Source organism: Sinocyclocheilus anshuiensis, unplaced genomic scaffold (genome assembly GCF_001515605.1).
Source record: "Sinocyclocheilus anshuiensis isolate Anshui unplaced genomic scaffold, SAMN03320099.WGS_v1.1 scaffold143, whole genome shotgun sequence".
Taxonomy (NCBI): domain Eukaryota; kingdom Metazoa; phylum Chordata; class Actinopteri; order Cypriniformes; family Cyprinidae; genus Sinocyclocheilus; species Sinocyclocheilus anshuiensis.
The window spans coordinates 194,110-210,873 of NW_015548197.1; the positions used below are offsets into that span (position 1 = coordinate 194,110).

A 16,764-nucleotide genomic window follows, 5' to 3' on the forward strand; every position below is an offset into this window, starting at 1 on the left:
AGCGCTACCATCTGTGTTGCCAAGTCCGCGGTTATTTTTGATGTCACGGGTTGTAGTGACCGCAATAACGTCATATTTTGGCACTGGAATGCGAATTTACCAGGGGAACCCCAACTGAAAGCGTGTATTTTACACCCCAGAACACGATTTTTAAAGGGGGACCACCCTCGAAACACGATTGGGCTAGTTTTGAGTAGCAATTGGGCAGGTTTTGTTGTGACAACCTGGCAACCCTAGCATGCACCTTTACATAACACAATAATAATGTCTTAAAATAATGACATAAAAACATTTTGTTTAACACTTATGCAAGCGAATCGTGCCCACAGCTAAAGTTTAGCTGCTAAACTGTAAACACTTAACAAAACAATAATGGTGGATACGTTAGCCGAGTGCTAACGTGACTAACTGATGAAACAATACAGTTTGAAAACCAAAATATGTCTACTGTAATGTCTGAAGAACGACAGACAAAAGACGCTCCGTGTCTTAACCTTTAATTATAACGCCTCTTCTCTCTCTACCAGGTCTTTTACTCCCTGCATTAACCCTGTAACTACATAAACAGCACTTTCACAATGATTATAAAGTCTGTGCGCTACACTACATTCTTTATTATTAAACGAAGTAATTAGAACAACGACAGTCTACCTTAATAGACACATTCTTAGGAAATAGTGGGTTCACAGCGAATTATCATAACTATTTCAGTAAAACAGTAATATCGTGCTTTACCTGGAAACCTAAAGCTGCACTAGGTATATATACATCACATATTAGCACAAAAAAAAATAGACGAGTGTTCGCATTTCGTGGGCGGGCGGGCATTATGCTAATGTGTTACCCAGTGACGTAGATCGGTAACAGGCAGAAGATTCGAAAATATAACGACTCGTTAAGGCGATTCTGAGTCGACTCTTTATCAATATCTTTATTTATCATGCACGTTTTTGATTAACAACTTTGCAGACTGTTTACATTGAAGGATAGCTACCTTACAAACTGCGAAAGAGATATTTTTCGAAAACCCATATGACCTGCTCTTTAAAGCACAAACTCAATTGTGTTCATTTTCTCAGAAAACAAGACTTCATGTCAAATTTGCATCTCAAGAAAACACATCTTGAGAAGGATATTTGGGAATCTATACGGAGTTAGAAATGCATTTTTTTTTGCAGGGTGAATTGAAGACTTTCTGCTCAAGTTCAAGATATTTTCAGGCCTTGATTTGTGTGGAAGGGCCGCAGAAACCCTGTAAAAATGAAAAGTGTATTTAAATCCCATGCTTTCAAAATCTCACTCCAGCCAAATGCAATCAAAGTTGGCAGCCCTGGCAAATCATCACTGCATTCGTGAATATGCTGCATACAGGTTGTTCTATAATTTAGCGAATTAATTCGAATTTTGAGCCAATTTGACATAGTAGAGTTTGCAGTAGCTCCTCCCCCAATACAACCAATCACATCTTAGTTAAATCTTTGATATTTTATTAATTAACTTCTGCCACTAGGTTAAAAGACGGTTTAAGTTAGCAAGATCCTTCCTGAAGTCAACATTTATTTTGCACATAAATTAGTGCACAGACAGGGATTCATTCAACAGACCAGCAGCTTATGTGGATGTTTGCGGTAAATCAATGTTTCTAGTAGCGTGCATTTACTCAAGCCAAAACTCACCGGGCATCTGAAGCGCATCGGCGACCTCCTTCCATCGTTTGTCCTTCTCCTCCCGGTTGTGGTAATCGGCGGACGAAATGTCGTACAGACATGCAGACTCCTGCCAGAGCTCGATCAGCGTCTCCTCCGCTTCGGGTGTCCACAATCTTCCAGTCATCGCGAATGAACAATATTCTGGTCTCACGAGTCAGTTTACAGCCGCTGGCCTCATTTACATAATCGCTGGACGCGTAAACAAGCGCAGCGACTCAACTCTGCGCGAGTTTAATGGATCGGAAGACTGGGATCTCCTTCTTTTAGAGTAATGGCGGCTTACAAACACCCTTGAAACGCACATACCGCCACCTACTACACCGGAGTGTATAGAGGCACGGCTTCAGTCTCTTACTCCATCCATGTAACCCTGATAGCTCACGTACATCACAGAGATGTCTATTTGACGTCTGCATTTACATCTGCAAGACCTGTTTTTTTAGAGTGTTTGTTCATCTGCAATACGTCTATAGGACGTTTCCTATCAGATGTCAAATAGACGTTTAGAAGATGTCTTTAAGATGCTTATGAGTTAGAATGAATGTAAAACATCTTAAAGACGTCTATCAGATGTTTGTACACAGCAGATGCTTTCCAGATGAAGAGATCTTTCGCAGACATGTTGCAGACCTACGTGTGCTATCTGGGAATATTCTTTAAAAAACACACACACAACTATATACTATCAATAAAATAATGCCCTGCCTAAAATGAGTGTTTCTCCCGAACCCGCAACATGCAGAAAAGTTAGTTTAAGTCAAATGTATACTTCCCTGATAGCACACGTACATCACGGAGACGTCTATTTGACATCTGCAAGACGTATTTTTTAGAGTGTTTGCTCATCTGCAATACATCTATGGGACGTTTCCTATCAGATGTCAAATAGACGTTTAGAAGATGTCTTTAAGATATTTATGATTTACAATGTATGTAAAACTGACATCTTAGAGACATCTATCAGATGTTTGTACACAGCAGATGCTTTCCAGATGAAGCGATCTTTAACAGACATCTTGCAGACAAACGTGTGCTATCTGGGTCAAAATCATAAACATCTTAAATACATCTTCTAAACGTCTATTTGACATCTGATAGGAAACGTCCTATAGACGTATTGCAGATGTCCTATAGACTTATACCTGATGTCGGAACAGTTTGATCAATTTGTACACACTTTTAATGAAATATTTGTATGATTAAAAGGAAGAATAGTAGTTATAGTCTCGTATTGGCCAGTTTTTACAAGCCTTCCAACGAAAAAAAAAACAGCCCTACAAATTAATAAAAGAACACGTTATACAGACACTTAATGGTAGGCCTATTTGATGATTTGTTAATTGCATTTAATTTATTATAAATTCAATAAACCATTTGAAATGGGTTTGTAAAAGCTGTTTTTATGCATGTTTTGGCCTGAGTTCTTGTTGCATTTATTTTCTTGCATGGAGACTGAGTCATAGTAATAGCTAGGCCTATAAGCACACAGTTGTACAGCATTGCCCTGGACTGTGGTTTTTATTCAGAAATATATATGGCCGCTGAATGTCGCGACTGACCACCTGAATCAAGAAATACTCAAGAGAAGCGAAATAGAAACCAATTAATAAAGTGAAATAGAAACACACACCGACACATACAGCAAGTCATTAAGCCCAATTATAATTTTGCTCACATGACAGAATGAGAATGAGCACGAAATCATGAAAAACAGCATAACAAGGACATAGCAACCAGATCTATTATGAGTGTTGGGGAGTAGCTATGTAACGGAATTATGTAATTTAATTACAAAATAAATGTAGGCGAACTGTAATCTGTTGTTACAGAGTAAAAAAAAAAAAAAGTGTAACTAAATTAGTTACTTATGAAAATATTAACGATTACAAAGGGGATTACATCTGAATATTTTCACATACATACAGATTTAATTGATTTCTTTCATAAATTGCATTGACTGCTCTAAAATATGGGACACTAATGTTTCAAGCCATGGTTTCAAGAGTTTAGGACACATGCTTATTTGATAACTTGTTTTATTTCCTATTTGGGTTTGTGTACATGCTTTATTTTTTATGTATAAGCTTTATTTTTTTCCAAAGGATTTTTAGATGCCAGTGTTTCCTGTCATAGCCAAAGATTTGATTTAAAACACAGTATTATAGCTATTAAACTATTGATTTGAAAGAGCTGCTAAAGTCTGATTTTGTGGGTGGCTGTGATTTAAAATTAAACTATTATAATCTTCGAGTGATGAAAGATTTTGAAAGTCTGACAGTAATGAGTGTTGAGTACTACTGTAAAGTTAACCCTGCCTGCTTTAAATATTTCAAAGTTATTAACAGTTGAAAACATTTGTTAGAAATTTAGAAAGGTAATCAAAAAGTAATCAGTTACATTACTTTAATAAAGTAATTGAAATAGTTACACTACTTATTGCATTTTAAATAGGGTAACTTGTCATCTCTAACCTATTACATTTCCAAAGTAACCTTCCCAACACTAATTACGAACCACAAAAAAATTTGCACAGCGGCCAGACCATAAACCATTCGCTTACTATTAGAAGACTTGTGGCTTCCAAGATGCAGTTTTGAGCTTCGTGAGAAGCAACTCGTTCGACTCTCCTTCCTACCAAACCAGTTATCACCATGAATATCCATTATGTAGTTAAAACACTAGTTAAAAAAAAAAAAAAAAAAAAAAAAACTACCAGTCTCTCTGATATAGATATTTTTGCAAACACGCTACTAATGTTGCAGGGAGTGATGTTCGGTTCTTGAACGAATCGTTCTTTTGAGTCGGTTCTCAGGAAGTAACCAGTTGAGCCGGTTCACAAATCGAATTGAATCGAACTTTAGTTCCGGGTTGAAGACGCAGGACGCACAGCCGAAGTAGCACGTCAAAATCTCAAAACTCAAAAAGAACCGAATGAGCCGGTTCAACCAACTGTCGAAGTTTGCCGAGGATTTCCGAGGACTCCACAAGAACCGAATGCGCCGTGGCGAAGTTTGCCGAGGATTACCGAAGATTCTGATGAGTTGAGTTGACGATACTGTGCAAGCCTGGAAATATGCGTGTTTATTATGACTGTTATTAAATTACATTTTATTAAAACCTGCAAAAACCTTTCTGTCGAGTGATGTAAATAAATTTTACAATAGTTTATTGTGCATGCATATTATATTTAAAGTTGCTTAAGCGAAATCAAGGAGTTTACAAGACTGGTTTATTCATTCTTTATACTGTAGACATGTAGAACATATCCGCGTTTGTGCATCAATGTCTGTAATGTGTGAAACTTTTAGGGATCTTATCCGAGTTGTAGACTAGTCAATATTGCTCAGTCAGTCGTATCTGAGGATCCGCGAATGAAACTGTGACCACAAACACCATTAACCTAAGTGAATTATATGGCAATAATCAGTAATATGCTTTCACACAAATAACTTTATGTTTGAATGTTTCAATATGCGTTGACACACATGACTTATTTGAATTTTTCATTGATACAACATGGCATTGAGTTGTTAGAAAAGAAAAGCGTAGAGACGTTATTGCTTGATGACGTCAGGAACCGATTAATAGGCTCTTTTAATCGGTTCAATGAGCCGATCTGTCCGAAAAGAACCGGTTCGCGGAAATGAATCGGACTTTGCATCACTAGTTGCAGGTGCTCCAGTTAATGTGACATTTAGTTGGGCTCAGGTGGCACGCCAGTGCTCCGCCCATTAACATTAACAGATGCATTTCGTTCTTTTAATTTTTGTTACTTTTGAATGAAAGTAACTAGTAGCTTTGTTTAAATAATGTTAGTCGAACATCCAACTAAAATGCTTCAGAAAAACATTCCATGAACAATGTATAAATAATATTTTCTGCTCACTTGTGCTTTTTTTGTAATTATATAAGAAATAACACTATATAAATAAAGTAATTGACACTTGTGCATTTATTTTGTAATTTTATGGTATTTAATCTTAAATAACCGAGATGACCAGCAGATGGCTGCAGTGATCCACACATCCTGCTAAACGAATCTTTCAAAATCATTTAAATTAAGGTACTTTCAAATAACCTAAGAATACGAAATAACAAAAACAATCTAAAAGATTAATATGCATTTAGATATTTAATTTATAACTTAAGTAACGGACATAGCTACTATAAGTAAAACCTATGCACATAGACAGTAAACTCAAATCCATATTCAATCATATCTTGCTTTGAATAAAACCAATGAATTAAGATGTTTTAAATTTTGGGGTTACCTTTCAGCATGACAAAAAAATATAATCCTATGCAGACATCTAACATGTTATGCTCCCTCTAAAACTATATTAAACAGAATTTTGTTTATTTTTATCAATATTATGAGGTTTTGACAAGATCATATTAACTTTTTTTCTATCATAAATATGGGGGAAAGTAGTTGGCATTAAGGATGACTTGATTGTTATATATCAGAATAAAAGTTTGCCCCTCATTTTGCTCTGCCCTACACTAACTGTAATTTTTCTCTCTATAATATTGTACGCTGCTGTTAATCTGCTAGAGTATGATTATATTTCTTTCACATATTGCAGTTAATATACTGTAATCAAATATGCTTAAAGATTAACAAGTGTCTGATGAATCTGGATTGATAGATAGATCTACTGCTTGATGTTTGAACACACTCCACTTTTACCAAAGTTGTCAAAATTACTAATACTAGCCACACTGTAAAAAATGACCGTGAATTTGACGGTAAAAGACTGTAAAAATGCTACAGTAAAAAAAATGGTTAACGGTAAATTCCCCCACTATATACGGTGAAAAACTGTATATGACATTACATGTATTGGACATTCACTTGTTTTGTCAATGTATCCACATTGAGAAATCTATGTCAGATTTGTTTAATGTTCATCCAATTTCATTTTGTAAGCAACTTTTCTTTCTGTTTTAAAGATGTTTTCTTTGGATTGTTTGACTGCTCTAAAGAGAATATATATAACTTCATTAATTTGTGTTTTTTTCCTGCTAGCTAAATTTCACATGAACACAAATTTACTGGCTCTAAACCTCTTTTTCTTTATTCAAAGTTGATCTTGACAAGTATATGGAAACTATCCAAAGCTCTGTTAATCCTAAAGCAGTCAAAAAAAACTGTATCTCTGTTCATCCCATGTGTCCTCTAAGGTGTAATTTTTATTAATTTTTTTATTTTTTGGTAACCTGGCAACACATCCCTTACAAACATTAGCTATGGTTTTACTAAAAAAAAAACAACAACATGGTTACTACACCTTTACCATAAAAAAACATGGTTAATTTTCTTTGTAGGATTTGTAGGATTGTAGGATTTGTATCTGTGTAAATGTACGTTCTTGAAAGCACACAGTTTTCTAGTGTATTTACTGGAACTTCTCAGGAAATATCAGTGGTGTGACCTATTTCAGATTTGGCCGAAATTACAACAACAGTGGTTACATATACATATTTTTAATTGTTTGATCAAAATTATTGATAGGGACGAGCTGCTGGATATTGGTAATGACATGTCCTAGTGTCCCGACTCAATTTTACGCCCTTTAGAGGCTTTTGTAGACTGAGAACACAATGCAGAATATACATGCACATAATCTCAGTAAAGGTGCCTCATGCTGTTCTCATGTATTTTTAGCCACCAACTCACAAGACATGTGGGATGTGTTTACCATCTACACGTCAAGCTATAGTTCACCTTACTCTCCAGAGTTAAAGGACAACCATGAGTACTGTGAACCACCATAAACTCACATTACAGCAATACATGCTTCTCCTCTGTCTGTGTCTGTCTTTCTCTGCTATGGTTAAAGATTTTAAATGGATTTTACATTATACAGTATATTGGCCGTCAAACAATTAATCGTGATTAATCACATCCATAATAAAGAAAATAAATGATCATCTCTGTAATCCACATTTTGAAAATGCATCTGGCAGATGCTTTTATCCATAGAGCATGCTGGAACATTTCTTCTAAGCTGCAGGAGAAAAAAATGCTTGTTTTTAAATGCTTTTGTTGAGAGCATATGCAACATAATAATTAAAACCAGTCTAATGTACTAAAATGAGTCCAGCACTGATTGTAAATAAGTCAAGATTCATGTACATGCATTATATTAAATTGTATTGTTAGCTACAGGCATTTTTTAAGAGGAGAAAGTGGAACAGTTTTTATTTCATGGGAAGTTCTCTACACTCGTATTTCATAACTGACATGTAATACACTCAGCAGTGTAGAAGAAGATATTAATACTTCACTGTTTACAATCGAATCTCTCTAAACCAGTACTGTAAACCAATGCAAAACCAAACTAAATGTCTGTTATTTCCCACTTGACTTGATTTGTCAATAAAATCATGTTTCCAAAAAATAAGGCACTCAAAATCAGTCCATCGAGCTCAGATAAATGAGACAACGAACATTTTAACATCAACAACACAAGACTGACTTCATGATTCCAGTGATGCAGTCAAGAGCACAGATTTAACATTTCTTACCAAAACACATTAATAAAAGTAGAGAATTGCATTAGACTCTGAACAGGTGACTTCTGTCTGCGGTTGCTCTAGACATTTACAAACATTTCTAAAATATATACAGAGCTGCTGTTTTCACATGTCACCTTGAAACAATCACACTTAGGGTACGTTTACAGGACAATGATTGTACTAAAAACTGAAAAGTTTACATGGAGACAATAATGGTATCAATTTCAAAAAAGTATACTTTGAAACCCATTTTCAAAAGTTTGTGTTTTCAGGCCGTCATGTAAATTGCCGTTGTGTCAAGCAGCTTTCTGTTGTAATGGTGGTGAATTTGCGTAAACAACTTTGTGTGAAACTCTCGATTGTGTGGATTTCTATTGGAATGACTCAATTTCACCCGCACAATTTGCTGAGCAATGGTAAATGTGATGCACCTTAACACCGTCTTCAAGAAAAAACAGAAACATTTTTACGCATTTTGACCGTTCATTTTCATTTCTGGGATCTTAAAAACGCAAACTTGTGATAACAGGTTTTAAAGGGGTCATATGATGCGATTTCAAGTTTTCCTTTCTCTTTGGAGTGTTACAAGCTCTTGGTGCATAACACCAAATACACAAAATAATGTTATTTTTAGCAGCATCATATGACCCCTTTAAAGTGCAAATAAACGACTTACATCGCCAACTACTGGCCTGGCATGAATAATACAGCATTCAGAATTAATAATACAGTCAGTGGTCATTTTCGTGGATCATTTTGACGTTGTCAAAATGAAATTTTTAAAAAACGCAAATGAAAAGCTTTTCCATTTTACATACAATATTGTCATGTAAATGTACCCTTGGTCAGATAAAACCAGTCAATTGTTCAAAATACGAAACACAACAAACTAAAGATATAAGAAAAATTATATCATTTACTATTTAATATAATAATAATTATTATTATTATATTAACTATTTATTGAATGGGCGTGCACAGGTATGGGTTGGTGTATTCAACACTGAGATATAATTACATACAGTTTCAGCCAATAAATAAACAGTTATAAAGACCCTTAAATAAAAATACAAAGACCCCTTTGCTAGATTTTAATGAATCTAATCAGTGACCTGTTTTCACTTTTGTTTGATGGGCTTCATTCAGTGTTCACATGATTTACACAGAATTCATCCTTCTGATGTTTCATGAACGAATGACTAAATTATTTAACGCAACGAGTGTTCCCCAACAATAAATCAAATAATCCACCACGTTTACTCTCTTTTTGGATGCGAAGTTGCAGAAGAGCAGTTGTTTTCATGATCTTCAGACTGGTTTGTTTACTAGGAGAACACAGACGAGTGGTGTGCTTGTTGATTGGGAGCGTTTCTTCGAATGCTGACATGATCTTTTGACCGCCGTTAGGACCAGCGGCCGATGGAGGCGAAGTTTCGGCTCATGTCGTACGTGTATTCGGCATTCTGATGTTTTCCCCAGGCTCCAAACGGGACGACAATGACTGTGCTGTTGTCCCCCGAGCCGTACTGCAGAGCCTGAACAACACAAACACACACACACACTTGAAGAACCTTAGTTGGGCTTCAAAAGTTATAGCTCCGCGTCAGATTTGACTTTTTCAGACTATTTCCCCTCACCTGCTCAGCAATGACGTTTGCCGCCTCGGTGGGGTCGTGGCACTGGTTGATGACATCACAGATCTCCTGGTTGGTCATGCTGAAGTTGATGCCGTCGGTGGTGAGAACCAGGAAAGAGTCGTGAGCGTGCTGCAACTACAGAACAATGAGAGCAGATTCACACTGATTTAGAGGCAAATTCTGCACATGGAAACACCGCCACCAAAATTAAGCTTCATTTCATGTCAATTAAACATTTGAAATGGCACAAAATGAAATAAAGCACAATTTCAAGGCCTGACCTTTATTTTGAAATTATCAAATGAAGTCATGTGAAAAGAGCGTACTAGAGTTAGAGTGGTTTCTGGTTCTGCGATCACGCCGCTCTTCTTCAAGTCGAAGTCTCCGATGCTGCGGGTCATTGCTAACCGGCCGTTAACATTAGCCTGGCCAACGCTATTCCAGGTCACAAGCCCACCACTCTGACGAATTCTACACACACACACACACACACACACACACAGATATTACTTACAGCTGGTGATATCGATATACACTCAATCAAAACTTTGGGGTCGGTAAGATTTTTTAAAATGTTTTTGAAAGAAGTCTCTTCTGCTCACCAAGGCTGCATTTATTTGATCAAAAATACAGTAAAAACAGTAATATTGTGAAATATTATTACAATTTAAAATAGCTGTTTTCTATGTGAATATATTGCAAAATATAATTTATTTCTGTGATCAAAGCTGTATTTTCAGCATCATTACTCCAGTCTTCAGTGTCACACGATCTTCAGAAATCATTCTAATATGCTGTTCTGCTGCTCAACATTTCTGATTAAATTTATTAAAAACATTTTTGTTATTTCAAAAATTAGAAATGCTGTCTTGGCAACAGGGTTATTATAGTTAACTAATACTAAAACCATAAAAAAATAAAAATATATTTTAGCTAGTTGACAAGGCAATATTTCTCACTATAACTAAAAATGAATAAAAAACTATATAAGCATATTTAATATTAAAAACAAAATGACTAAAACTAAAATGAAAGTGAAAATGGAATATAGCCTATATGTGTGTGTATATATATATAGAGATAGATAGATAGATAGATAGATAGATAGATAGAAACCTAATTCAAAATATTAATAAAATAAATAGCTATAATTGAAATAAAAATAAAACCTACTAAAATAAAAAAGGAAAAAGAAAAACTAATAAAAATGTCAAAAGCACATAATAAAATAACTAAATATCTAACTAAAATTAAAGTAAAAACTCATTATAAAAAATAAAAGGTAAAAACTATAATAGTATATAACTAATACTAAAATAACAGCTAACCACAAACAGACACAATATGACACTTGATTTCAATATTTTGTATTTAGTACGGGACATTTATTTTAAGTGTCCCTTCAGTGTCCAAATCATTTTTACTGTTTGATTATTGGCATTTACAGGCTATGCCAAGGTATTTCACCGAAAAGCATGTTATTAGCATAGTACTGTGTCCAAACAGTAACTTAAAACAGTAATTTTATTTAACCGATACACAGAAATTGCTCTGCAAATAACCACATAGCCAAACGAACGCTTGTGTAGCACTGCATGCACATTTATTACAGACGTGAGCCGTAATGTGAGTTGCAGGTCTTTGCGTTTATTAATAGCGCATACGCAGAGCGCTCTCGTATCACTACACATACCAGATGATGTTATTCTTGAAGCGCTGGTGTGTGTGTACCTGTGTTTCTCATCTTTCCTCTCTGGCGTGTGGTCGTCGGTGAGTTTGCGCGCTTTTCCCTTCCTGCACAGCAGAGCTCGACTGTCTCCGACGCTGGCGACGACCAGCTCGATCCCGTCTCTCAACAGCGCCACCGTCGCCGTCGTGCCCACCATCATGAGGGAGGCTGAACCACATGCATTAACACACTTTACTGAAGTGTGCATGAACAGTGTTGGGGAAAGTTACTTTTAAAATTAATGCATTACAATATTGCGTTACTCCATAAAAAAGTAACTAATTATGTTACTTAGTTACTTTTTATGGAAAGTAATGGGTTACGTTACTTTTGCGTTACTTTTTAAATCTGGACACGCCAAAAGTGAAATGCAGGCTGAAGGGAAAGTAAATTTACATCCGTAAAGTAGAATGCAGAAGAAGAAATTTCAACACACTTCAGCAATAAAAAAAGACACACAAATGTTTGTCGAGAGTAATTTCTGCTTATTAGTACGGTTGAACTGGATCATCAAAAATCAGGAGCAAAGACATTGGTTAATAGAATGGGATTAAATACATAAAGGATATTTGTGTTGTTTAACATTTAATTATTGCAGGTTTGCGTCATATTCTGAGTTGCATTATTTTTATTCATTTTGAGGAATACTGAATCTGTGTGTTTTTGTTTTTTTTTGTGAGTGAGATGAATTAATGCATATTCATATTTATTTTAGAACTACAGTAACATCTGATCTCTCTCAACATGGGGACAGGAGAGCTGTCAATCAATAAATTGGAAAAAAAAAAGTAACTTGCGTTACTTATTTGAAAAAGTAACTCAGATATACTCTTGTAAATTAAAAAGTAATGCGTTACTTTACTAGTTACTTGAAAAAGGTAATCTGATTACGTAACTCGCGTTACTTGTAATGCATTACCCCCAACACTGTAGATGAATACTTTGAATGCAATGCAAGTTGCTTTGGATAAATGCGTGTGCCAAATGCATAAATAGAAATGTTAATCTTTCATACCGTTGCCGTACATCTGCAGCTCCGCAGCCAAAGCTGCGTCTACTTGCAGGAACGCTTTAGACAAAACTGCTTGTAAATCTGTTTCCACCTCCAAACAATCCCTACAAAACACAAAATCCTCATTTCATTTACGATGATGTATTTTTAACCCTTATATTAGATCCCGGGTCAGTTTGACCTGTAATGCATTTTCAAGTTGTTGGAAATACTAGTTAACCTAGGATGTTTTTCTCATTTAGGGTCATGAACATGAAAATGAAATGTATCCGGTTTTGAAGGCATACATTTTTATCAATTCATGCATTAAATCAAACCCACGATCTTGCTAGCACTATATGCTCTAATGAGCTTCAGGAAAGAACACAAAAATTAATGTAAATAAATAAAAATGTTACATTTAAAAAACAGTTTATAATATAATTCTGTTTATAATATTCACATTTTTAAAATAGGTGTTAAAACAAAATACAAACAAATATGTTATTTTTTTTATTTTTTTACAGTTTTTACCAGATTGTTAATTTAATTTTAATTGTTGCCAAATATTTAAAATACTGTTTCAAATATTCACATTTTGTATTTTTTAAATAGTTGCTAAATAAGTAAAAAAAAAAAACACCATGTTCTATTGCTTGTTAATTAATAGTGTTAATGTTAATTAATATACATAATGTTACATGTTTACTTAATTTTTTTTTTTTTTAATAGACATATTTAAAATATGCTTTATAATATTCACATTTTGTATTTTTTAAATAGTTGTTAAATACAGTTTTTAAAAACATGTGCTCATGTTTATTCACTAAAGTGTGAGAAGTATTAATGTTAAAGGGTTTACTATTAATACAATATTTTTTTATTTTTTTATTTATTTTTTTGTCCATTTTTATTTATATATATATATATATATATATATATATATATTTTTTTACCACCACTTGTGAACGAGCCAGTGTAATGCAAATATATCTTGAAAGGTCTGCGCGAGGATATCGTAACGTTCTCGCGAGACCAGTCAGATCTCACGAGACACATCGGATCTCGCGAGATCTCTTGCCACGAGATCTGGTCACACCCCGAATTGTTTATAATGAGTGACAAGTATTAATGTTTTTACCAGATTTTTAATTTAGTTTAGTTTTAATTTAAATTTACTTATTTTGTAAGAATTTTAAACAAAATTTTAAATAAATAAAAACGTTTTTTTATGTTTGAGAAATATATGAAGAGTTCATTTGCAAAAACAGATAACTCCGTTTTAACAATTCTCAGGAATCTTGCTTTTTCACTGTGCATTCCAATTAATCTCAATCAATTATCTGTTTTTGCAAATAAACTCTTCATATATAACATTTATATATACATTTTTAAAGATTTTTTCCTAAGATAAAAAAATAAAAATAGGCCAAATGTGAATGCAGTTTTAAGACTGAATATGAGGCAATATTACCTTTTCCCATCAGAGACAGACTGGAGATGAGACATTGACAGGTGTGTCTATATAACAGCAGAATCGCTGGGAGCTATGACTCATCTATATGGCAGGTGACAGCTGTGCGTATGCGCTCTCACTATACGTAGGACTGTTTGAGGCAATGTTGCAAACATTAAACTTAAGCATGCATATCAATCAGTGTATGTCTATAGTACTGCATGCTCTCTTGCTATATGAGACTTCCAAACTGTTTGCAGCTATATGTGTGTGTGTGTATGTATGTATATAAATACATTAATGTGCATATGTTAATGTTAAAAGTTTGCAGATTTTTTTTTGTGGGGTTTTTTTTTTCATAGTGAGATTTTATTTTTTTTAATCCAGTTAGGGTCTATTTGACCTGGAAAACTGTAACCAGAATTTTAGCATAATACAAGGGTTAACTGAACTGAAGCCACTCTGTCCTGTACCTGATGTGCTGCTCCATGTGTTTGTGACAGAAGTCGGCGGCCTGTGGTCCTCCATGCCCGTCGAACAGGGCAAAGTACAGTACGTTATGCATGAGTTTGTTCACTTGGAAAACGGTCCTCGTTGTCGTGCCGGCGGCCGATGTGGGAGGCGCAGCCCACCTTGGACAGGCTGATTTGAGGGATGGGGGTTCCATAGCGGATGCTGGGAGGCAGCAGGATGGGCTCCTCTATCCGGTTATCCCAGATCCCAAAGGAATCCCACGTGGCTGGACGTCCGCTTCCGTCCGCGTCCAGACGAGTGCTGTTCCACCGGACGCCAGGCATGGTCGGGTCACACATACACGCACACCTGGTGCTCCAGCCCACCGAGGACAGGCTGCATCGGAGCAGACGGGACAATGAGACAGCTGAGACAGACATTGAGACGATCTTCTGTTCCTCAGATGGGACTCCTGTGGATAAAATTAAAGTTATAGTTAGTGGTGTTTGCTAAATCCCTGACCCCAACCTGGGACGTCTGATGAAGAAAAGTCTACTACGTCCTTTAAAAAAAGAAAGAACGAGCTGTGTTCAACCAAGTCTCTGCCTTTCTCACACAGAACAACCTCCTCGACAGCAACCAGTCTGGTTTCAGAAGTGGACATTCAACAGAGACTGCCTTGCTCTCAGTTGTTGAAGCCCTAAGACTGGCAAGAGCGGATTCCAAATCTTCTATACTTATCTTGCTGGATCTGTCCGCTGCTTTTGACACGATTAACCACCAGATCCTCCTGTCAACCCTATTGGCAAAGGGCATCTCAGGAACCGCACTCCAGTGGTTTGAGTCTTACCTCTCAGATAGGTCCTTCAAGGTATCTTGGAGAGGTGAGGTGTCCAAGTCGCAACACCTAGCTACTGGGGTGCCTCAGCTATCAAACCTTTACAATTAATCCAAAACGCAGCAGCAAGATACATTTTTAACAAGCCGAAAATAATGCACGTCACACCTCTGTTTATCAATTTGCACTGGCTACCAATAGCTGCTCGCATAAAATTCAAGGCATTAATGTTTGCCTACAAAACCACCACTGGCTCTGCACCCCTTTACCTAAATTAATTACTTCAGAGTTATGTGCCCTCTAGAAGCTTGCGTTCTGCAAGTGAACGGCGCTTTATTGTGCCATCTCAAAGAAGCACAAAATCACTTTCTCTGACTTTTAAATTAAATGTTCCCTCCTGATGGAATGACCTGCCCAACTCAATCCGAGCAGCTGAGTCCTTAACCATCTTCAAGAATCGGCTAAAAACACATCTGTTCCACCTTTATTTGACCCTTTAACTCTAGCACTTTCTATTCTAATTCTATTCTTTATTTTTTTTTAACCTTGCCCCTTTTAGACTTGCACTCTATTTATTTACTATCTGCTTTTTTTCTTTAAAAAAACACTTGCTTCTCTAATCTTTTTGCATTCTATCTATTTGTTTTCTTTTTATTTATTATACAATTATAATTCTAACTTTCTGACTTCTGATTAACAAAAGCAAAAAAGGCCCCTAACACTAGCTTGCTCTATTCTTTTTCTATTCTATCTGTTTTCTTTTTATTTAGTACATTATTTAAAAAAAAAAACTTGCTACGTGTACTGCATTAAGGTAACTGAGACTTGTTATAGCACTTGCATATCATTGCTCTTTTGTTGATTTTGATTGCTTCCATTGTCCTCATTTGTAAGTCGCTTTGGATAAAAGCATCTTCTAAATGTCTAAATGTAAATTATTCATTGACGTCAGTACGTGCATGTTGACCTGAATGACTCCTAGTGACCTCTTGAGGCCAAGTTCACATGCATGCACTGTGAATCACTGCTGACCTTTGTGAGACATGCGTTTCGTGTCCAAACACATGCCAGCACAAGACCATAAAAGTGAAATCACTGGATCATGTGACACTGATGTTTCATCATAACAAGACCATGTTCTGCAATGAATGTTAATGTTGCCAAATGCACAGGAATGATTTAAATTGCACACCGCAGTTATATAAATAGATTTTCTTCTTTATATATTAATGCTAAAAAATATTTTGATTTTGCTAATTTGAAACGTATTGTAGTTTTGATTCATGAATATTAATTTTTATTTGGTTATTTTACATGGTTATTTATTTTTTTACTCCTGCCACACCTGTGCTCTTTTCTAAACCTTAATTTAGCTTTATCCCTGTATTATGTGAAAACAGTTAAATAATTTAATTAATTGATTGATTTA

At 35.5% G+C, this 16,764-nt stretch overlaps 1 protein-coding gene and 1 pseudogene across 1 annotated transcript in view; both read right to left on the reverse strand.

Moving 5' to 3' along the window:
- LOC107653215 (uncharacterized) overlaps positions 1-2,044 on the reverse strand; it is a 6,744-nt gene extending 4,700 nt beyond the window's left edge. The window contains exon 1 of the mRNA XM_016439885.1: positions 1,677-2,044. Coding sequence (XP_016295371.1) covers positions 1,677-1,833 — 157 coding nt within the window. The 5' untranslated portion in view covers positions 1,834-2,044. The remainder of the gene's footprint in view (positions 1-1,676) is intronic.
- Positions 2,045-8,884: 6,840 nt separating this feature from the next.
- LOC107653216 (protein phosphatase 1K, mitochondrial-like) overlaps positions 8,885-16,764 on the reverse strand; it is an 8,228-nt pseudogene continuing 348 nt past the window's right edge.